Raw genomic sequence first — 24713 nt, forward strand, 5'->3', positions numbered from 1 at the left:
TTTGAAATAATAATAATTCTAAACAAAATGTAGGAAACAAATGAATGGGTATGCCATCACGACCCATACAAATTGGTCCTCGGCCCACATATGGGTCCCGACCCAGTGTTTGGGAATCAGTGAACTATACACAGCTAGTGAGACAAAGCCTTTTGACCAGCAGGGGGCGCCTGCTCACTGGATGTCCGGGGCATCAATGGGAGTGCTCTTTATTTTTTATTGAAGATTTGTTGGTTGAATCTAGCCTGGTTAGGTTGAATCCCCATCAGCGGCTTGAGATCAAATGGTGAACTTTGTGGCGCTCGGGTGGCACATGGGTAAAGTATCTCCCCTTCCAGTGCATCCGGCTTGGCTGAGCATCTATATTTTCCTTGCTCGGTGGAGGGAAGCGGGCGATGCACTAGTGACTCCTATATGAGCTGCGGGGTGGCACCTGCGGGGTGCTATGTCCCCCCGGTGTGGTGTGCCACATGCACTGGCAGGTGAGCCAGTAGGTTACATTAGCAGCATGCATGTGGCAAATGGCAATGCAGAAATGTGTGTGGAGGGTCCACTAAGGCGTTTTTAGTTTTAGTTTTAGTTTTTGAATTGTTTTCAATGGGAACTGTGTTTATTCTGCGCTGTGCATTCAAGTATTATAAGTGCTATCTAGAATTTTTTTTAAAAGAGTAAATGCTGAGTTGTCTCTCAACTACTGTTTCTGCACTTAAAGGATAAGTGCTCTGTTTTTCAATCCAGACCTTTTATTATTTATTTAGTCATGCCTGGAACAACCTCGCGATAGCATTAGTGCTGAGATATTTACCACATAGCTGCAAATTCTCACAGTCTGACTGTGTTTAGGCCTTCAGAATCTATGATATGTATCCTTAAAAAACAAACAAGAAAGCAGGAAACTCCCAATGCATGTGTGTATTTGTCTAGAGTAGTTTATTCAGACCATGTCATTATAATAATTTCATTTGGAAATATTTGAGAAATTGATGTTCCCAACCATTAAACTTCTGTGCTAGATTTCTAGGGAGGAGGAATGTCAAACCATGCAACACTGATCAAACCAATAATTTGAATAAATCAATAATCTTGTTGCTATAGCAACATCTAAAATGACACAGATGCTTTCCAGGTTTTAAAGGTTTAACAACGTATAGGCTTTCCTGGTCTTAACACTACGACGTCGGAGCAGCCGTTCTGACCGGATTTGAGATTTAAAAGTTTATTTTCTTAGCCCATGGAGTCCAGAGAAAGTTCCCCTTGCATGACTTTGTCTAAATATTCGATTGAAATCATCTCTGTTTTTTTTTCCATTTGAAACGTTTTGTAAATATGATTTTAGGCATATATCTCTTACTCAGTCTGGCTATAATCGGCACAATCGACCGCCGTCCCCCTTTCTCCCCCACTCGCCTTTTGTTTGCGCTGCTTGATAATGGTGTCTTTTATAAACCGATTCCTCGACATTTCCTTTTCACTTGATATCGTTTCGTAGAGAGGGCCTACACAACCGTTCTATATACCAAATGAAAGCCCCAATTCCGTAGTTTACATGGTATGTTGAATTTTTTTAAATGAGCAAAAAATGAGCGAGTTATGATTTAAAGAAAAGAGGGGTGGAGAAAAAAAAAGAACACACAACACAGACAGCTGGAGACGGCATTGTTCAAGCCTGCATTCCATGTCCAACGAATTAAATCATATACGTTTGACTGGTTAATTAACTTGGAATTTGTTTATTATTTTGATAAGATAATAGGAATATGAATACAATGATTATTATCCATGATGAGGGTGGGATGTTATTGAATGCATGCTTGGTTAGACTCGACCCGACATTTACTTTCCATGAAGCGAGAATGCTTGCCGATGCGCGATACAAAATAAAAAGTGTTTGAAATAATTCCAACCAGATAGACCTCCCGAACCTCTAAATGTTAAAGGTTATCCGTTACTATTGCACAAAATAATTTCACAATAACATACTGTAGGTACATTAGTAGACCTCCCTTTCATTTGTATTACAAAAACAGTGATGTGCGCATATTTGTGCGTCTGTTTGTTTGCTCTGCGGTGAGATGTTTTCACGAGCTGATAATGTGGCCAAATTCTCCCGAGACACATTGAGTACAATAGTGTCACTCTGCCCATTAATTCTGCCAGTTTATTGTTATATGGAACAGCTGCCAGGCTGCCTCTCCTGGTGACATCACAGGGTGGACTAGTTGCCCTATTGTTCGTGTTGACAAATCAGACAGCCAGAACTGTACCACTGTCAACACTCACAGGAGCAGAACTGAGTAAATACTGCTTCAGGCTGAGATCTCCCTTTAAGTCAACATAGACGGACAGACAGACAGACAGACAGACAGAAAAAGAGAGGAGTAAGAGATGAGACAGGAAAAGAGAAGGAGAGACAGTGAGAGAGGGAGCAAGAGAAATGAGCTTAAAACACAAACAGAGATGTATGCAAGCTGGTTCATGTCAGAACAAAATAAAGATTTGAAAGGGGTGCATAACTGGTTTGTATGTCCACTGTGTGTAATCACACAGTGCATGCATGGTTCGATTGTGTTCGGACTCGGAGTGGGAGTGGCAGATGGATGGCGGATGTGGCGAGTGCTAACGTGGTGACTGGGAGGCAGCTCTGCGTTTATGTGTCATCACTGCGAAAGAGAGAAAGGGGGAGAGGACAGAGACAGAGGAGGGAGGTGTGGGTGGGTGGGTGGAGGATGCGTGTGTGTGTGTGTGTGTGTGTGTGTCTGTGTGCGTGCGTGCGTGCGTGCATGCGTGCGTGCGTGCGTGCATGTGTGTGTGTGTGTGTGTGTGTTTGTAATATGTATGTGTGCGTGTGTGTGTGTGTGGGAGGGGGGATGCTAACGTGGCGACTGGGAGGCAACAATGTATTTGTGTCATCATCATCATCACTGTAGCAGAGATTAGAACACATACCAGCTCCGCAGAGACAGAGAGAGACAGGAGTATCAGAAGGAATAGCACCGCCTCAGAGGAGAATGCATGGCAGAAGAGAGGAGACAAACAGAAATTCCATGCCCCTCCTCCTCTCTCTCCTTCTCAACCCCCAGTCTCTCCCCTCCTCCTCTACTCACACTGAGCTCACCGTCGCCTCACTGGTTCCATTTCATCTGATACATTTCACACAGCTGGCCGGTGCCGTTGTCCAGGGCGACTAGGAGCGAGAGCGACCATAAAACAAGCTGCAGTTCCTGGAGCAGTTCCTGCAGCCACAGTCCTTACGCGGCTCCACTGCGGTCTGCTGACTGACTGACGAACCCTGCTGTCAACAGGCTCGCAGCCACTCAGGCACCCTGGGAAACGTCACCGTATAGAAGGCAACATCAGCGTTGAGAAATTCACACACTGGATGTGATTCAGCCAAAGGCAGAAGAACGCTCATAGCAGGAGACAGGATTGGATGTGTGACAAAGTGTGTCCGTGACGGAGCTGTAGGATTTCACGCATGAGACGTCTACACATTTCTTGGATCACTGGAACAGCTGCGAGATAAGACTCAACAAGCTTCACTGAACTGCTGTCCACTCCTTCCCTGGATTCTACAGGTTGCTATGTTTTTAGATGGGGCCCAGATTAATATCTTGTTCCTTCCTCTCTGCATTATTGTTTAATTTAGACTGTTCAGTAAGAGGCAAACAGAGAACGGCGGGCCCAGGAGGAAGGCTGTGACGATATCCGATAGGGTCAGCTAAGGTGGCCTTACGTGTCAGCAGGAACCCTCCAAACCCAGTTTAGAATGATTCTGGATGTGTGACTCTGTCTGTACACGGCTTGCTCGAGGCGACTTCTCCAATGAGCTTCACACATGCCTTTTCTTTTTTCCTGTATACCTACACAAGTCTCGACTACATGACCCATCGACGGATAAAACTTGTTTTCTGAATCGAGGACCAAGCTTTTTGACACATTTCAAACTTCAGTTAATTTGGCGGTAGAGAAAGTTTCAAAGATGACTCCCATGCAGAGGCTGATGCAGCTGCCGGCCAGCGCGGCCAACATGGTGAAGACGGTGCAGAGCCACGTCCAGGGAACGGACGAGGACAAGAGCCCCGTTCTGTCCCCGGACAACGCTCAGCAGAACTGGTACAACGCCATGCACGAGCCCGACGAGCTACGGCAGCTCCGGCCCGTAGGAGGAGGAGGCGGAGGAGGAGGTGGAAGTTTCGGCGGCGTGTTTGGAGGAGGAAGCAGCGGGGGAGATCAGGAGACGACGGGGGAAGACGGAGGAGAAGGCGGACTCAGCGGAGACATTAACAGTACCCAGCCACTGCGGTAGGATATATGGAGACCGAACGGGACTCCAGGGCCTGCATAAATCCCCTAAACCCTACAGTACACATTCAATATTAATTCAGCTGATTCCACCTGATTTCCACCTTGACTAACGGTGTTTACAAGAGAGTAAGATTTAGCTCCTAGATGGTTTCAACCCAGCGGATAAACTTGCAGTTCACAAGGGGTTTAGGCTTCATACACCTTAAAATGCAACTGGTAAATACAACCTCAAATTAAATAGTCATACTTGAGTGTCCAGTGAGAAATGTGGCCTAATTCAATTATGGGAGGAGGGTGAATAAGTAATCATAGTAAGGGCACATTAGTCCTTCTTCTCATATTGAATGTTTCTGAAAAGGCTTTTTATATAATTTATTGCTCTCACAGAAGCAGACTGAAATCATTTTCACTCAGCCTTGACAGCTGTGCAACAAAAATGGTTTACTTTCCTAGGAGTGTCATCAGCATTAAATATCTGTTTGTGTACTACAAAGTGGCAAAAGGGAAAGCGTGAAATGTATATTATGCAACACACTTCACTCCACTGATATCCTTTCACCAACAAATGTAAATCAAATATATGTCTATGCAATAAGCAAATGGACCTCTAGTTTATATGCAACTATATACAGCATGAATCCAATAATTCTATTTCATTCATTAAAACCATAATACAATATAGATTCAAAGTAAATCTAAATGTACACAGCATTGATTAAAATAATACCAAGGAGCTGGAAACGATAACCTACTACTGTATTGAAGTGTTCAACTGTAGTGGCCTAAGTGAACAGAGACTGTGTGGTGCCGACTTCTTGACGTGGACTCCCAGTAACGTGAGCAGCAGTGGTATTATTTGGTAGTTAAATAATTCAGGGTTAGATGGAGACAGAGACACAGGACACCTGCTGCTGCAGGTATACAGTTACAGCATAGTCTCATTGTGACAGTGACACAGTAGGACTGTCATTTTTCCTTAAGGTAGAGGGAACGTACTTCACAACAATGTTACATACTGACCATAAAGTACCTTGTGATAGAGTATGCAGGGACTGATTCACAATTATGTGTACGCTTACACCGATTTTACATTTGAATTGATTCACATGTGCATGCATCGCTGTGACTGTAAACATGTTTCTACAGAAGTACTGAACCTTTTTGACTGCAGTGTAGAAGTTTCATCTTTCATTCGCCGATTCACATCACTGGCAGTTTCCTTATCCTTTTATTTTCTCCGCCGGTCCGGGGGAGATTATGTTTCCTCCCCTGTCTGTTTGTCTGGGACTAATCTTGCAAACTACTGGACCGATCAGCACCAAATGTTATGCGCAGGCTTCCAGTAGGCCAAGGAAGTACTATACATGTTCCACACATTTTAATATATTGGAGTGATATGTCATAAAAATAGTATGTGTGTTTCATGTCATCAGTGACTGAGCCAATAAGCAATTTCGAATGGTACTTGACCCACCAGCCTATTTGGGGACCACAACGGAACGATGCAAGTTGTGAATGCATCCACCAACCGGTTATGCAATACCTGTGGTACCCATTACCACCGTTACTCTATAAGCGGGCAGCGGCCTACTCGGGGACAATATACAGTATGTAATGTAAAATACAGTACACGATGAGATTAATACTATATATGATGAGTTTGCCGGTGGTAACCACTTTCATTTAGATGAGAGATCGTTTTTTGTATTCATCGAATAGAGAGAGGTAGAAGAGCATAGTATACAATGCAAGTTGGGAACAATGTATGCCCCACCTGTTTATCCAATACTATTGTACTTAGGGAACCCATATCTCTGTCTTTCACTTTTAAGCCCAGATGGAGAATTCTATTCTGTACATCTTTGACGTGTTTTCGTGACACCCACCTCTCTAGTATACAGTATGTGGACATGTTACTACTGCACGTTACGCTTGACGCGTCTCACGGCCCACCATCCAAGCAACGTGTGACGCATTTGTGATGCCCACCGCTCCATTTTGGGCATGCTACATTTGACGCTTGTTTATGACACCCCACGTCTCCATGTATGGTCATGTTACGCTTGTGACACCCACGTCACAAGCAGTCTACAGTAGACCCAGGACATAGGATACGATTTCATATAGGATGGCATTTTGAAACACCATAACCATATTTAAAGGACCACTTCACCACTTTTCAACCTATCTTCATATAATAGGTCTTCACTAATAATCATGATAAAATGGCACGATTTTTTCTACTCCGTCTGTGTCTCATAGGAGGGCTGTGGGCAGTTTAGAAACCGTCTTCCAGTGACATCATCATTAGGCAGATTTTTTTCATTATCGTGAGAACGATGGCTTCCATTTTCGCATTGCAACTTTTCAGGACTAGAAAGCCTGCAGTTTCTATTAGCTTGAATTCCCCATCGATGATGTCACTGGAAGACGGTTTCTAAACTGCCCTCCTATGAGACACAGACATGATTATTATGATTATTAGTGAGGACCTATTATATGAAGATAGGTTGAAAAGTGGTGAAGTGGTCCTTTAACTATATTAATTCAGCCTGTTGCCTTGCTAGCTGCTGCGTCAGGCTGAACTGAAGTACCGTGGGTCAACAAACAGCTTTCCCCCTCCTCCTCTCTCTATTAGATGCTCTTCTACCCCTCTCTATTCCATGAATTAAAAAATACGACCTCTCATCTAAATGAAAGTGGTTGCCAGTGGTAACCACCGGGAAAACTCATCATGTACATTATTAATCTCATCGTGTGCTGTATTTCTTACGTTACATACTGTATTCAACCACCTACCTCATCGTGACCACTGAGTTGTTTCAACACAATTCCTACAACAAGGAGAGATAAAGTCAGTCTGGAAGAGGCATGAGCCATTGGTACATTTAGGCCTGACGTCGAAATAAAAAAAAGTCTTCTGAAAGAATATATATTCAAATATTTGTGCCGTATTTTCACTGGTTTTTCAAAAATAGCAGACCTACAAGAGTGGCGCACTACGAGCTTGTAGATCTGCTATTTTTCAATAGCTAAAGTATAACATAATGCTTGGTTAAAACACCAAAAGGGGTTCCCGTCTAGAATGGGCTAGTACTGTCTGTCAATCTACAAGAGAGACGAACCACTGGTATGTCAATCTAGGTGTAGGAGATGGGCCACTGTTATTATGCCTGCACTGTAAAAGAGAGATAAGCTACGGCAATCTCTGAACTACTGGCACGTCAAATCTATAGCAGAGAGATGAGCCACTGGTTTTTGAATCCACAATATAGAACCATCACGTGAATCTAGAAGAGAGTTGAAACACCGGTGCAGTATGTCTGGATGCTGAAAAGGTATAGGTAATAACATTTTCTGATTGAAGCCATTTGAAGGAGACTGAGAATGATGAGACGGTTGAGAATGGGAGGCACAGGAAGGAAAGCAATGGTGGGAGTTAAAGGGATATTTCACTTTCAAATAAAATAAACATTAAAAAGAATTATGAAAAATTCATGAAAAAAGTAATGTATTAATGGAAAGAATCACAGCCCCCTCGTGCATTAGAAGGACCTTCTAATGCGTTAGGGCCGGCCATGATTTTCCATGACTCTTTTCAGTAATTTTTCATACATTTCTTTAATGTTTATTTTATTCTTCATGTGACCACCGCGCTCTGACTTTAGGTGCGTTACCCGTTCAAAACATATCAAATAAATAACGGTAGTGGGTCGCACACACCAAGACTGCAGTTCAAAACATTTATTTCATTTTTGAACAGGGACAAACGTTTCGGCTATCCAGCCTTCATCAGTGTGCACTGATGAAGGCTACACATGAACACATCATCTTTTCAGACATAGATTAGTAACAGAGATAACATCTTTGACTTGCTGCTTGAATCCTAAAATAATCCATTACTATCTGGCTTTTCATATCAGCTGTCATGTGATAACTAACGTTGATTTATGTTGTGAATTGATTCTTTGTCTGATAGAGATAGTCAATTATTTCCACACACACGCACGCACGCACGCACGCACGCACGCACGCACGCACGCACGCACGCACGCACGCACGCACGCACGCACGCACGCACGCACACACACACACACACACACACACACACACACACACACACACACACACACACACACACACACACACACACACACACACACACACATGTATCAATATTTATAGAATGAAAAACATGGTTAGAAATGGAAAGACTGCAATCTGCATCTATGGATTCTATGCTGTTGACAGCAGAGTGGACAGCTGTCACAACAGATACAATCACAGTGGGACCTTCCTGCCTCAATGAGACATCTAATCAACCATCAATGTTCAAATTGTCAACACGTCGAGGAACATTATGTAAACAGAGTTGTTGTGAAGGGCGTGGACAACAAAAAAGTCACATACTGTACTCTTTTCGTGCCAGTGAGACTATTTTGTCTAGATCAAAAATGTCATCAAACATTCATTGAAAGTCTTCTTAATCATTTATTTGCTGGTTTATTGGATTTTTATTTGCTGGTTTATTGAGTTATCTAGGAAGGACAAGAATAGCCTAAATGAAATTGTGAAAGTCTCCTCCGAGATAATTGTAGCAGACTTGTGCTCCCTCGTGGGAGAAACAGGTGGCCTAGAAAGCAGAAGGAATTATCGGCCAATCTGACCATGTTGTGTCCGGTGAATTCACTATAATGCCCACAGGCCAGCATTGCAATGAATGGGCCCCTTAGGAGACCAGACCACTACACTAAAGGCCATTCCTTCTGCTGCCAGGCTATTAAATGCCAACATTATTGATATGAACCATCCATAACAACATTGCGGAAGTGAGACACATGACATCAGTACATTCATGCAATCAATGCTCTCTTCTTTCCAGACATGATGACCTGAAAGAGATGCTGGACAGCAACAAGGACTCTCTGAAGCTGGAGGCTATGAAGAGGATTGTAGCTGTGAGTATGAGGCAGTGGTGGGAAAAGTACTCACATCTTTTACTTAAGTAAAAGTCATTAATACTGCAATGTAGAAATACTCTGTTACGTTAAGTAAGAATTCAAAATGTACTTGAGTAAACGTACAAAAAATTGGTATCAAAATATACTTAATACCAAAGTAAAAGTACAGTACCCTGTACCCATTATGTAGAATGTCCCATTTCACAAGTTACTATAAATGCATCGCATTGTGAGTCACAACGCATTGTGAGCTTGTAGATATGCTATTTTCAAATGGCCGAAATATACACGTGAAGTGTGTTTTGTAGGCTAATCATCAAAATATCTACAAAGTAACTAGTAACTAAGGTTTTCAAATAATTGTAGTTGAGTAACTACTACTAGTACAATATTTACCTCTGAGATGTAGTGGAGTAGAAGTAAAAGTACTGAATACTCCAGTATAGTTTTTTTTTTTAACTAACAAAAAACAAACAATATCTCAAAATTGTACTTATTCCTGTATAAGTACAGCACTTGAGTAAATGTACTTAGTTACTTTACAACACTGATATGAGGCTAATATCAAGCACTATGAAATATATAATAGTAATTATTCATGATACACTATACTATATATAGTATAACGTCCTAGAAGTAGAGCTTTAGACAGACTTAGATGTAGTAGCTCCAGCTTTCAGATGGAAACTGCAGTTAGCTGTTAAATATTAATCCTGCGTGTCTCTTTACTACTTCTGAAGCTCTTGTCTTGTACCTTCATTATTCCTTCACAAAGGAGGAGAGAAGAGGAGGCTATACGGGGAGTAAAAGAGCAGTGTTTATGTTTAATTATACGTAGCTTAATTTATAGTCATCATTGATAACGGCAGCAGCCTGCCCCGGCTGCAGTTCCACACAAGTTCAGCTCTGAACTGCACCAGTGTTGTGTCGGTCACGAGCGAACGAACGGCTCAAATGAACCAGTTCTTTTTGGCGAATGAAATGAACTAGGTCACTTCAGTGAAAGATCCGTCCAGTCCTTTCAGTTGCAAATGTGATGTGCCTCTTTCCTCATTGCACAAGATGGAGGGCGGGTCCGGGCTCTCCCGCAGAAACAGGCAAAGGAGGAGAAGGAGGTGACTGACTGACTGACTGACTGACTGACTGACTGACTGACTGACTGACTGACTGACTGACTGACTGACTGACTGAGAACGAAAAGGGATTATCGTTCACTCTCTGAACAAAGTGCTGTGACCGGTCCCCCCGGGTGTCTACACAATGATGCCGTTGTGAGCGTTCTAAAGACACTAACCCAGGTCTATGATTTCCAAGTATGAATTAACCCAAGGCTTAAGTCATAGATTAATATGAAGTGAGGTTAAACTCAGGGACGTCGCTGACGATTTGGTTGCCCTACTCGCATAATATTTGTGCTGCCCCCCCCCCCTCCTGACGAGAGTGCTGCGTTACCTTAATTAGCTTCAGTGCAATTCTGTCGACTACCAACTTGAAATCCAGAGGGTCATATCTATTTTTATCCACTCTTAAAAAATAAAAAACAAGACAGAGGAAAAACTGTACTGTGTGTGTGTGTGTGTGTGTGTGTGTGTGTGTGTGTGTGTGTGTGTGTGTGTGTGTGTGTGTGTGTGTGTGTGTGTGTGTGTGTGTGTGTGTGTGTGTGTGTGTGTGTGTGTGTCGCACACAGATGATAGCCAGAGGGAAGAATGCATCAGATCTGTTCCCTGCAGTGGTGAAGAACGTTGCCTGCAAGAACATTGAGGTCAGTGAGAACATTGATTACAATCTGGTTCATTTATTTTCAGATGGTTCTCATTCAGCTGGTGTCTTTCCATGTAGTTTTGTTTTGTTTTGCTTTAATATGTTTACTGGCAGAACACCTGCACTACATCACCCCCTCATACACAGATATGCATTTATACACGAATGTGTAGGATAAGCTAAGGCAAGCCAACCCATATTTTTGGTTGTTTATTTCATTATAATTAATTCCTCTCAAGTTCATAGTAGAGTTCATGGGATTACAAGTTAAATAGTTAAAAAGATAAAAGTTCATGCAGAAGTGTATTTAATTTTGTATGTAATGTTAGTGTTTTCTACTAAAATAGTCACTGTGTTCCTTGCCTGCCACATACACATACAGAGCTATGGCTCCACTGCACCACAAGGGGCTATTACACTCAAGTGAGCGCTACAGGATTCTGTCAGTCATTGAGGAAGCCAGTATAGTGAACGATGCACTGCAGGCTGGGCAGAAACGTGTCTTAATCATAGGTCTTAACTCCTCCAATACTGAGAAAGAGATAATGAGATAAACTTACCTTTGCACAGGTAGCCTTGCCCGAGATAACGAGATTTGATTTATTGTGGTTTATCCAGAAAAAAAGCATTTTTTAGCTAACGGCCGGACGGACGGACAGACGGACAGACAGACAGACAGACAGACAGACAGACAGACAGGAGACAAAAATTACATGGCTTTATGTCTCTCTCTGTATCTCTCTGTAGGTGAAGAAGTTGGTGTATGTATATTTGGTGCGTTATGCAGAGGAACAACAGGACTTGGCTCTTCTCTCCATTTCTACATTCCAGAGAGGACTGAAGGTAATGGAGACTCACAGTTGCAGTAATTACATTCAGAACAAGTTTGCTCATTAGTTTTAATGAGCAATTGTGTTTCACTTCTTAACAGTCAGTCTGTCAATTACATTCTGAACTTGAGGTGATCTCTATGTAAATTGAAGACATCGTTAAAATAATAGATTTCAATTTAGAAAGAAAATGTACGGTCCAAAGTTGCTATCCTCCAATAAGAACCAGACTTTGTTTTCATTTATTTTTGTTCAATCGGCCCTTTTGGAGGAGCTAATGGTTGTCAGTTTTGTTATTTTTATAATTATGATTCAAAATCGATAGGTTCTCCTAAATTCTAAACAGAACAATGAATGTGTTTAATTTCTGGTTTGTAGGATCCAAACCAGTTGATCAGGGCCAGTGCTCTGAGGGTTCTATCCAGTATCAGAGTGACCATCATCGTCCCCATCATGATGTTGGCCATCAAAGAAGCTGCTTCAGACATGTCTCCTTATGTCCGGAAGACTGCTGCCCACGCCATCCCTAAACTATACACGTAATTATACATATACTATACTTACAGCTATTCTGGAGATCATATCATATTATACATAAACTATACAGGCAATCCAGAGATCAGATCAGGTTGTACGTGACCCATAGCCTGGCTTGGCCAGCCTCATAGCGGAGATTCACTTAAAATTTCTCCCCGCATATGAGTCTGGTGTCGGGCCCATTGGCAGGGTCGGGCCCATTGGCAGAGAGTATGCGGAAGCTGGCGAAATCAGAAAATGACCAGAGCCAATCAGTGACTGTGTTTCAACGGCTGTCCGTACAACAGTGAAAAGCAGCCTCTGCTTGGTTCATATGGCAACATAACATTCATGCTAAAAGTTTACACAGAAACGATAAGAACAGCAGTTATTTCAGATAAGTAGAAACTAAACAGACCTTGTTGTTTTTATCGCGGTATCTTTCATGCATGAGGAGAAGACTAGTGCACTTGTGTGGTGTAGTCAGCTTTTTGTCTGTCAAGGCAACTACTAACGCCCACTTTTCATGCTGCCTACTATGGGCCCGACTCCAGACTCATGCGGGGAGGAATCTTCAGTGAATCCCCACTATGAGGCTGGCCAAGCCAGGCTAGGGTGAGGTGGTGTAGGGCTAGATCATATCATATCATGCGGGTGGTCTGAGGAGGATAGCTGGAAAGTCCATGCATTCATTCATTCATTCAACGGGAACCTCCTCAGGTGAAAAGAAGCGGCTGTCAACTCTATCGCTAACAACTGGGTGTATTGGAAGAGGCATGCGGTTGTCTACATCCTCCCAGGTGCAGGTTGTTCAGCACAATAGTGGATAATTACCGGTGTCCGAAATTAGAGAGAAAATTAAAATAATAAACAGAGTTTGTTTTTAAATACAAATTATATAAGTTATTTTGTTGTTCCGTAAACTTTATTTGTGAGTAGGGCTCAGAACATGTTTATGAGATATATTTCTTATTGCATTCTCTCCACTGGTTCCAACAACCCTTCAACTACCGATTAGCGTTGTCTTCTGATCAGAGTTGGACATCATCTACTACACTGACTGATCCAAAAACGTTTCATTTTAATGCTTTCTTCAGGGACCCCTCAGCTGAGAGAGATAAGAAGCAGGGACCCCCACTACATATTAAATTCACGTTTAACGACCTCAATACTTTGTAAATTTGGCCATTTGGTTCGGTGCTCTTTTCTTTTAAACCTGTAGGCCTACACCAAATCTCTTCATCGAAAACGCATCAAAGACGTGTTGTGAGCTTTGTAGATCTGCTATTTTCGGGCTAATGTTCCCCCAAGAATAGGGATGCAGTTGTGAAGGTTCAAGTGGTTAATGTAAAAATTAAAAAATAAAGTCCCTATCACACAAAGATTTGGCATCTCTGAGGACCCCCTGTTGAAGAGCCCTGGTGTCATAGAAAGCATGAAAGCATGTGTAGAGTTCTCCTGTGACCCCTAGGGTAGGTACCCTCACAAAAAACATGCAGTAATCCTAGTCTCTAACCTACCTCCCCCTGGCCAGCCGGGGCGCCTGATGGAGGGGAAAGGAACTGGTCGGAATAACGTGTTCCTTCCACGCGTTACGTCCGGCCCGGGGAAACTCCCCCCTGTCAGGTGAAAAGAAGCAGCTTGGACTCCACATGCATAGAAGGAAGCATGAGGTCATTCCGCTGCCCCCCAGGTTGGCAGAGGAAGTGTAGCACCCAGGATTACATTAGATACCTATAATTGACACTGGGTGAAAAAATGGGTTACAAAATCGTGGGATAAAAAAAAGAAAAAAAGAAAAGAAAGCATGAAACATTATGATATATGTGCAGAATGCCTCCATGTGTCCCTGTGTTCTCCTCAGTCTGGACCCAGAACAGAAGGACCAGCTCATAGAGGTCATCGAGAAACTCCTGGCTGACAAAACCACGGTGGGTTCATAACTATGTTGATTTTGACAGCAAATTTTGGTCTGAGGCTTCGTCCGAATGCATTGACTCATCCCCGACCTACTTCCTACTCCCCATATGGGGATCCAGATTTAGTGGATTACAATAGTGAAGATTTCGGATAATGCTCCCTATACTGTATATACAGTGCACTATAATAGTGAACATTTTGAACACTATACTCCCTATATGGGGATTCAATAAATAATAAACTTTCCAATGATTTCCAATTTATTATTATTATTATTATAAATACATACCGGTAGTTAGGAGGTTTTTATGCAATTCAATAAAATAATGTTATATAAATAGATTTTTTTAAATGAATGGATGGAAGGAATGAATGAATGAATAAATTAATTAATGAAAATATGTTTGTGCAGGCATTTAGGCCTATGTTTATGATAACATTGGTTATTCTTATAACATATAACATAATTATTATAATGATTATCGATAAATAAATAATAACATTAGAATACACAATAGAGGCCCAGGCCGTAGCGTAACGGTCTGGGCACCGGACTGGTAATCCAGTCGCAGTGTGCCGCGGGTTCGACTCCCGGACCCGACACGGCCTTTACTGCATGTCATCCCCCCATCTCTCTCCCGTTTCCTGTCAGCCTACTGTCTGTCCCTTCAAAAATCAATAAAAGGCGTAAGCCGCAAAAAAAATATCTTAAAAAAAAAAAAGAATACACAATAGAAATACAAAATGGCGGAACCCCCCCAGTGCACTATATGGGGCATAGGGGATGAATTAAGTGAGTCTATTGAAAAAGAAAATAATAATATATTTTGTCTTAGTTTTAGTCATCATAGCTTAGTTTTTATTTAGTTTTCGTCAGTGAAAACAGGTAGACGACAAACATTTTTCGTCGTAGTTTTAGTCTTGACGAAATTATCACTGTGTGTGTGTGTGTGTGTGTGTGTGTGTGTGTGTGTGTGTGTGTGTGTGTGTGTGTGTGTGTGTGTGTGTGTGTGTGTGTGTGTGTGCATGTGCGTGTGTGTGCGCTGTAGCTGGTGGCTGGGAGTGTGGTCATGGCGTTTGAGGAGGTGTGTCCTGAGCGTAACGAGCTGATCCATAAGAACTACCGCAAGCTGTGCAACCTGCTGATTGACGTGGAGGAGTGGGGCCAGGTGGTCATCATCAACATGCTAACGCGCTACGCTAGGACCCAGTTCCTCAACCCCAACATGAATGTGAGTGTGTTCTCCTACCTACATACGTCACGTCCAGTACGTGTTCAGTACAGTCTAAATACATTTACTTAAGTACTGTACTTAAATACGATTTTGATGTATATTTGTACTTTACTAGAGTATTTCCAATTTCCAATACTTTTACTTCTACTCCCCTACGTCTCAGAGGCAAGTATTGTACTTTTACTCCACTACATTTATTTTAAAACTTTAGTTACTAGTTACTTGGATTATTATTACAAAATATGAAACACTTAAGCCCTTTATACATTGAGCTTGTATTTGTATACCGGTACATTTCAAAACTTCAAATGGCACATTCTGCACAGTGAGTGCTTTCTATTTTTGATATATATTTTGTCATATATTTTGATGACAATATATTTGTACTTTTACTCGAGTACAATGTCACGTGGTTCCTTGTTTGACCCGGCAAAAACTCGGACGTGTGTCTCAAAGAATATGATTATTGGCAGAATCATGGAAATCATTTTGAATATTTGACGGCTCCGTTTAACATTTTCACAAGAATGGATGTTGCAAATACCTGTCATCAGGAATGGTGAAAAATGTACTTTTTTTGTTCATTTAATTAAAAGTATCAATATAGAAATACTGTTACAAGTAAAAGTCCAAAATTCAAAATGAAGTACAAAGATATTGGTATCAATTAAAACTGTACTTAAAGTAACAAAAGTAGAAATTATGCAGAATGTTCAATTTCATAAGTCAAATGTAAAGAATCTTTTGAAAATAGCCTCCTTTTCCTCTTTCAAACTCTTCCTCTTTTTCTGCTCAAATCATTTTTTAAGTCACTTGAAGCAACTATATTAACTTTTATTTGGGCAGATAAAACACACTGCTCATCACAAAGACCAAAGATCCCCAAGATGGCGGTTTCGCTCTACCTAATATGTTACTTTATTATTGGGCTGCAAATCTCCAAATGATAAAGAAATGGTATCATTCCCCTGATATCATCTGGTGTAGTATGGAGGCGAACTCCTGCGTTAAATCCTCTCTCCCTGCTTTACTTTTTACCCCCCTACCAACACAGTACTCACAATACACCAATAACCCTGTAGTCCTCTCTTTAAAAATATGGAATCAATTCCGACAACACTTCGCCCTGAAATCTCCCTCGGCTCTTATCCCCATTTGTAACAACCATTTGTTCTTACCCTCTACAAGTGGAAGGAGACGGGCTTGGTCTCTTTTAGAAATGTATACAGTGAAGGATTTTTTTTTTTTCACAGTTTTGTTTATTCAAGATTCAGGATATACAGTAAATCAAATAATGACAGTATATGTGACACACCCATATGGAACACATCAAATAGATAACATGTAAAATGTTGTGAGCACCATACACAAAATATTGTGTTAGCATAAAATAAAAATACAAAAATAAAATAAAAAGTTGCATAATCCTAACCCTGAATCAAGTTTTGAAACAAAAACAAGACAAACGTACGACAAGACAAGGCAAGACAAGACAAGACAAGACAACATGGCATGGTCATTGGTCACCCTTCCAAAACATAATGTACGTGGCAGTGCATCCACACATGGCTCCTAATAATAAATATACTGAACAACCCAGCTGCGTCAGGAATCTAGCATGCTCAGATCCAGGATTAAACTCATTCAATCTGGAATAGCTTGGAACTGCAAGTCAGTGAAGGATTTTTTAGCTCGTTGGGAGGTATTGCTACTATACCTATCATATAACAAATTTGAGTCTGTTTGGGTTTTTTCAACTATGTAACTTTGCCAGCACCCACTTTACATCCTTTCCTACTTTACCCAGTAAAAACATCTTAGAGACTATAATGGCCCCTTCAGACTCTTTTGAACAACATTTCTTCAATCTATAGCTCTCTTGTTTCTTCCCAAACATCCTCACTTTTTGGACTGAAGTATACATGGGAAAGAGAACTTGGCATTGAGCTGGGGGAGGATTTGTGGAGCGAGGCACCCGTATGTGTTTAATTCAATTTAAAGTAGTCCACAGGATTCACTACACTAGGGCCAAGCTGAGCTTGTTCTCTGATACAACAGACTCCTGTACTAGATGTCATCTGTATTTTGATACCCTGTCTACGGTTCTTGGTTCTTCAGTCCCTCTCTGCCCATTGATTGCTATTTTTGGTGTGTCTCCTGTGGTAGGCAGACTCAATAAGTACCAGAAAGATTTGATTGCATTCGCTTCTCTTATAGCTAGACGGCGCATATTGCTACAATGAAAGAGCCCTAGAGAAAATAAAATTTGCAGTCAGAGGCTCCTTGAATGGTTTCCACAGAACCTGGGACCCTTTCCTCGCATATATTAACTCATAACGCATTGGAGAAATAGCTGAAATATAGTGCTAAAGTGGTAAATGTATGTTTTGTAATAATCAAAATCTACAAAGTAACTAGTAACTAAAGTTTTCAAATAATAAGAGTATGTAATATATAATAGTAATTATTCATGATACATACATTCATGTAAGTAGCCCTGTAATAAGTGGGATAATGTCTGGCTAGCTGGTCATTGTTGGGAGATAATTCACCCGTTGTTGGGTGAATTATATATATACAACATAACTATTACTACAGTTTTCAAATAATTCCTGTAAAAGTACAGGAAATTTGAAATATTTCAGTAAAGTAAAAACAATCCTCAAAATTTCACATGAGTAAACAGTAATTGAGTACTTGGTTACTCTACACCCCTGAACAGGAGACGCTCTTAGAGGAGGGTGACAAGGCCTTCTACGGCTCCGACGACGAAGACGAGGACGAGGAGAACGATGAAGAGAAGGAGAAGAAGGTGGAGGCAGCGCCGCTGGCCAAGAGGAAGCCGTACGTGATGGACCCAGACCACCGTCTGCTGCTCAGAAACACCAAGCCACTGCTGCAGAGCCGCAACGCTGCGGTGAGGACAACGCTCACTTTATACACTATATTTAACAGCAATATTAGGCTAATATAGGTACCAACATGTATGACAAGTATGAATAGTATGAATAAGTATGTTATAGGCTATCCATCTATCGATACAGACAGACAGACTTTCTGTCTTCACAGACACAGTGTGTCTCATTGGCTGTAATACAGACCTTCTGGTCGCAACCCCGTTCATACTGTATGATGTCCAGTCGGCGAGAGAGCCAAATATCAAACCTGCTACTTATTCAGAAACGCTCATGAAGGCATCGCCGCATCAGCCGCCGGATCTTCTCAAAGAGCCTTTCACACACAGCGAGCAAAACCTTGGTGATCAAAGACCAATCTTTTTTGGTGCGTTTTGTCGGTGAGTGCCAAAAAAGCTCCCTGACAGCATAATCGGAGCAAATATCGTGCAATGTGCAGGGGCCATAACCGTCGTTCAGAACTTTCCAAATTTGTGTATCACTGGACCCCTTTAGTCGTACAGAAACAAAAAAATCACACTTGTGTGAAGTGAGGGGCGTCTTATCATCATACATCATCACATTCCGTGCTCAGCCAATCATGTGGTACAAACACACACACACACACACACACACACAAAGCTGTGCACAGGAGGGGCTAGCACCCCTCAAAATCTGCTGTGCACATTTGTGCTCCCAAGAGAAAGATGCCAATCAATGTTGATTGATGACTCCCATGACTATAGGGTTGTGATCCTTTTAGGATTTTAACGATTCCGTCTTGAGAGTGTATGCAATTCGTACACTCTCAGAGCTATGATGGTCCATGAAATTTAAACGTTTGAGAACCACTAGTATTGTAAATGTACAGTATAGCAGACGTGAAGTCCACATACCAGCAGTATGAACCTCTTGCACATGCACATACTGTAACAACACAAAATGTTCCAGGTGGTGATGGCGGTGGCTCAGCTGTATTTCCACCTGGCTCCTAAGGCAGAGGTGGGGGTGATTGCCAAGGCTCTGGTCCGTCTGCTGAGGAGTCACAGGTCAGTTCAATGCTCTACTGTCTCTCAAAACCATATCTCAATATTAATAGTCATATTTTCATTACATTTACTGTAGTTTACAGACTTATCCACGGCAACATAATAGAAGAGCAACTGTAAACACAGGTTTTATAGCAATTGGAGTGACGCTTATTCGTTTACACCCAAATCTGTGGTGGGCCATGCCGTTTCGACAAAGCTGTCGCCTCTTTTTAAAATATTTTTGGAACAGCTTAATTAAATATATCCAGGGTGGTGATATTTGACATATTTAGTGCCAGAACGCTGGTTTCCCTTCCAATAAAAACATTTGCACTTTGGCTACCAGTGTGCGCAGACACCTTTCATGTCTCTCGAAGACTGGTCATTTGGATGTTTTGTCAAATGTATCAATGTCATTGATTTATGGTGAAATTTGCACCACAGACCCATGCACGTGTTTGGATCATGGCACCCGTGATTTCAAAATACGTTTACACACTTGTTCCAACAGTGTTATTATAATAAAATATATCCTTTCACCTGTTCGACAGCAGGGACAATATCACTATAGCATCATTTTACATATTGTGTTGATTGTATAGGAATCAGTGCTAGTGTGTGGGGCGGCACATTTTCAGTCGTGATATTTTATTTTGCTTTAATCCATGCACACACACACACACACACACACACACACACACACACACACACACACACACACACACACACACACACACACACACACACACACACACACACACACACAGATTTGTGTCAAAAGGGTCAGTCCGCTAGCTGAATTCCTATTTATTTATTTATTTATTTAGTAGGTGTTGTCATGGCTCCAGGCACACAATAACGAAGTCATCATCAGTCAGTGCAGAGGAAATTGCAGTATTACTCTGCCAAACATTATGTGTTTATTCATCTCTGGGAGTAATTTATTCCCTTATATAACCTTTATTCAAAGTAGAGGAAAACACATTTGGATGAAAAATGTGTTTATGGAGAGAGAGTCATCATAGTAGCAGCACAACAGCTTTTGAACAGAAACACATAATAGTTGAAATAGTGAGGTGTGTGTCAGGCCAGGTCAAAATAAGCGTTTAACTAAATCCGGGAAAGCATCGATGTCAGTTTATCATTTTCTGCGTTGGCTAATATTGAAAGTGTGAGAACTACCGATTTGGAAGGCATTTTGTAGAATTAGCCTCAGATTGTAGTTCACCCAAAGAAATACTTATTTTCTATCAATTACACATCCCATAAAGCCTTGAATTGTAGAAGATTGTGTTGTTGTTGTTGTTGTTGTTGTCGTATTCCTAAACCTAAGCCAATAATTTGATAACCTGCGCAGTGTCTCAATTGGCCTGCATTTCAGTCAGCAAATTGTTGGCTCAGGAATGCGACAACAATCTCTGTGAATTCAAGGCTTCATTGGCCATGTAGAAAAGAAGTATTCTTTGGGGAGGTGAACTACTAATGGGTAGTTGTCATTGCTTTCTGATGTAACATTTAAGGTCCCTGCACACAGAGCTTGTTTTTCAGATTTTTAGCTGCGTTTCTCCATTGGTTTTCCGAAAAACGCTTCCAGTGTGCAACCACCTTTACTGTATATTTTCTGTCATCCTCAATAGAGATAGGTATGCGCATGACATCATCATCATGCAGGAATGCCTACTGAGTGTCAAAAAACTACTTTCTGGCCTTGACAACCCATGCATCCAAACAGAAAATTGCCTGATTGCATTAAACAACATGAAACCATGTTAAACTCACATTGCATGTTGCTTTGCCACTCGATGTGCCATTCACTTTAAGCATGCGCATACCCTCTATACATCTCTTTCTCTCTCCCCCTGTCCTCTGTTTCTCCATATTTATTTATTTTTTCCCCTACTACACTTGATAGTTTTACTCAAAAGGATGGTGCAGTGCAATGTGCAATGAGTGAAATGTTTGTGTCTGCAAGAGTCAATACTTTTCAAGCGGTTCTTCGGAACTTAATGCATAGATCCATGTGTTGCCTGGATGAGTCTGAATAGAATCATTGTTATTTGTCAGTTAGGGGTGTAACGATACAGCGATACCATATGCATCACGATACATGGTTGATGATATTGGTTAAATCATGGCAATACGAAAATGATTTGAGATCGATACGGTAACTATTTAGCATTAAATCTGTGTGAAACGGATATTGCCGGTTATAAATAATTAAACACAGTGATTATCTGGCAAATACATGGACATTGTATTTATTTTTAACACATGGACAAACCCGCACCTTGACAGTGTACACACTGTCGAGTACACACATTGCTAAATACAACGCACAAGTACTTAGTATCGATACAATCTATTATTTGCAGTGCAAAATTATTAATGAATTCTCTCTTTCTCTCTCTCTCTCTCTCTCTCTCTCTCTCTCCACAGTGAGGTTCAGTTTGTGGTTCTGCAGAACGTAGCTACAATGACCATCAAGAGAAGGGTGAGCTTCACTTTTAATAGCTTTTTTTTAATGATCATTACATTTTACCTGATGATCATGATTAATTGTCACACAAATATCTGATTAGCGATTTAATTGTTTTTGGCGTTGAACATAGAGCGTCGCAGTCCCGCCCCCTTTCAGAACGACGAGGGCACCTGGGAATACTTCCCCATTCATTGATCCCATATACGTTTCAAAAAGTATTTATTTAAAGACCGTTAAAGCCTCGGACAAGCCTGGGGACGAACAGATAATTAGAAAGACGAAAAAAAAGTGCAGGGTACAACACTTCTTGTTGTTTTTCTTCTTTCTAATTATTAGTTCGGCCCAATTGTTTTTGTTGATTGTCATGATTGGTCAACTCGGCTGTTGGCTTTGTCCGAGGCTTTAAATAAATACTTTATGAAACGTCTATGGGGAATTTATTAGTGAATTAACCTTGCAACCTTACACACCTCCGCCCCTTGGCGACACCTGCATCACAGGCCACCGTTCTCACCGTTACCCCACTGGCTTCCTCTAGCTACCGCCGCAACACAACAAATAGTGCCCTATACAATTTGGCGCCGCTGACTGTGTGTGTGTGTGTTGCATCCTTTGGCCGTCTTCTCCTACCAAATTACACCGTTTGCACACATCTCACCATGCACTGCAGCAACAGCTTGCCTGTCCACACATCAACCACTACTTTGCATTCATATTCATGTCATATTTACAGTACTACGGCCTTCACAGTGACCGGGATATTGTGTGTGTGTGTTTGTGTGTGTGTGTGTGTGTGTGTTTGCGCGCGCGTGTGTGAGAGGGACGATAAACAGTCAGCAACACGTTACATTTCTACTTCTACTAAAGAAAGAGGCAGAGATGGAGCCATAAGTCCATATCCATAAATGCGGGGACATAAATTGCGCAAAATACTGTTAAACATGACGGCAGCAGCCTGCTCATGCATCCTCCTAGCTGTTGTGTGCTAAGCTAATTATCATACAGAACTAGCCCAAAATTTTAGATTCTCGTAGAGGTTTTTTTTCGATTCTGACGAATCTCTCTACGAGAGTCTAAAAGATAACTCCGCCCCTAACGTCGAAGAAGCAACCTTGATGCCTTTAAATCACTCTTACCTTGTACAAATGCAAAATCTACGCTGCTTTTAATGTTGCCCCACTTGTTTGTGACGTCTGCGGAACCATATTAAACACCTGCGGGGCTTATTTTTCAATAAAAAAGGTATTTTAATCAACTCTGTCTCGGAATCTGGCGGCCATCTTGCTTTTCTCTCCATTGTAAATGCGCAAGAGAACCCTGGCCGCTAGGGGCGCGGGCAATATTCTGTTGCGCCGTTTACCGCATTTACAATGGAGGATTCAGAAACTGAGTTGATTAAAATACCTTTTTTATTGAAAAATAAGCCCTGCAGGTGTTTAATATGGTTCCGCAGACGTCACAAACAAGTGGGGCAACATTAAAAGCAGCTTAGATTTTGCATTTGTACAAGGTAAGAGTGATTTAAAGGCATCAAGGTTGCTTCTTCAATGTTAGGGGCAGAGTTATCTTTTAGACTCTCGTAGAGAGATTCGTCAGAATAGAAAAAAATCTAAAAAAAATCTAAAAATTTGGGCTAATACAGAACCACAACAGTCAACACGGCTCTGACCAGGGTTGCCACATTGACTGAGAGGGAAACAAGCAACCAGTTCTATGAAAATGTTAACAGGCCAGATCAAGTCAGAAAATAATAATAAATAAATCTAGAATAAGAAACAATATTGCTGACTGTCAAACATCATTGTCCAATGTTGTTTTAGAGCAGTGGTTCTCAAACATTTTCATGTCATGGACCACTAATATTCTATATATTATTATATATATATATTATAATATATATATTTACTATATATATATACACCGGTATATATACAGTATATACACACAACGTATATCTAGGTGTGCCCCGAGATTTTTAGGCTATGAAAAGTGTGCCCTGGGACAAAAAAGGTTGAGAAACACTGCTCCAACGCACCTACCCTTTTTCACACCGCCCCCCAGGCAGGCATCTGAAACAATTCCCCACACTGAACATAATTTGCTGTTCATATATTCAGAACGGGTAAGGACTAGTATTTATAAATTAGTGTAAGTAGCCGATCTGCTATTTCCGCTGCTTTTGGAAAACGCCCCTGCGTTTGAAATTTGTAGGAGCATTGTTTTCAATAAAAAAGGTGTTTTGATCCACTCTGTCTCGGAATCTGGCATTTTCCTCCATTGTAAATGCGCAACAGAACATTAGCCCCGCCCCTAGCGGCCAATGTTCTGTTGTGCATTTACACTGGAGTAAAATCCAAGATGGATGCCAGATTCAGAGACAGAGTGGATCAAAACAACCTTTTTATTGAAAACAACGCTCCTACAACTTTCAAACGCAGGGAGTAGGCCAAGCTGAGAAGTGGTGCAACAACGTAAGCACCTTAGATTTTGCGTAGGTACATGTTAAGAGCCATTATAGGTCTGCGAGCCAAGAATTGAAACACCAATGGGCGCGTTCGGAAATGCGCCCTGAACGCACTGGTGTGCTCTCTTGTCGTTTATTCAGTGCACTCAGTGCGTTGTCGTTCGAAAATCCAGTGCGCTGCGCACCGGGTGTGCCGAGTGCACGCACTGAGCAACCCTACCCTCAGGGTAGGGTTGCTCAGTCAGTGTGAATGGTGTGTTGTAACTGGTCGTTCGTAAATAAGGCACACTGAACGCACTCTGTGACGTCACCGCCCA

The 24713-nt window shown here is 41.5% G+C and overlaps 1 protein-coding gene across 3 annotated transcripts in view; it reads left to right on the top strand.

Moving 5' to 3' along the window:
* Positions 1-3598: 3598 nt before the first annotated feature.
* ap3b2 (adaptor related protein complex 3 subunit beta 2) overlaps positions 3599-24713 on the top strand; it is a 47119-nt gene continuing 26004 nt past the window's right edge. For all 3 annotated transcript variants that reach the window (XM_083764172.1, XM_083764174.1, XM_083764173.1), the window contains exons 1-10: positions 3599-4302; positions 9188-9263; positions 10954-11028; positions 11775-11870; positions 12236-12396; positions 14238-14304; positions 15343-15525; positions 18251-18445; positions 19374-19471; positions 21890-21944. In XM_083764172.1, coding sequence (XP_083620298.1) covers positions 3980-4302; positions 9188-9263; positions 10954-11028; positions 11775-11870; positions 12236-12396; positions 14238-14304; positions 15343-15525; positions 18251-18445; positions 19374-19471; positions 21890-21944 — 1329 coding nt within the window. In that variant the 5' untranslated portion in view covers positions 3599-3979. The remainder of the gene's footprint in view (positions 4303-9187; positions 9264-10953; positions 11029-11774; positions 11871-12235; positions 12397-14237; positions 14305-15342; positions 15526-18250; positions 18446-19373; positions 19472-21889; positions 21945-24713) is intronic.

The sequence above is a fragment of the Protomyctophum parallelum genome (genome assembly GCF_964188405.1).
Source record: "Protomyctophum parallelum genome assembly, chromosome: 4".
Taxonomy (NCBI): Eukaryota; Metazoa; Chordata; class Actinopteri; order Myctophiformes; family Myctophidae; genus Protomyctophum; species Protomyctophum parallelum.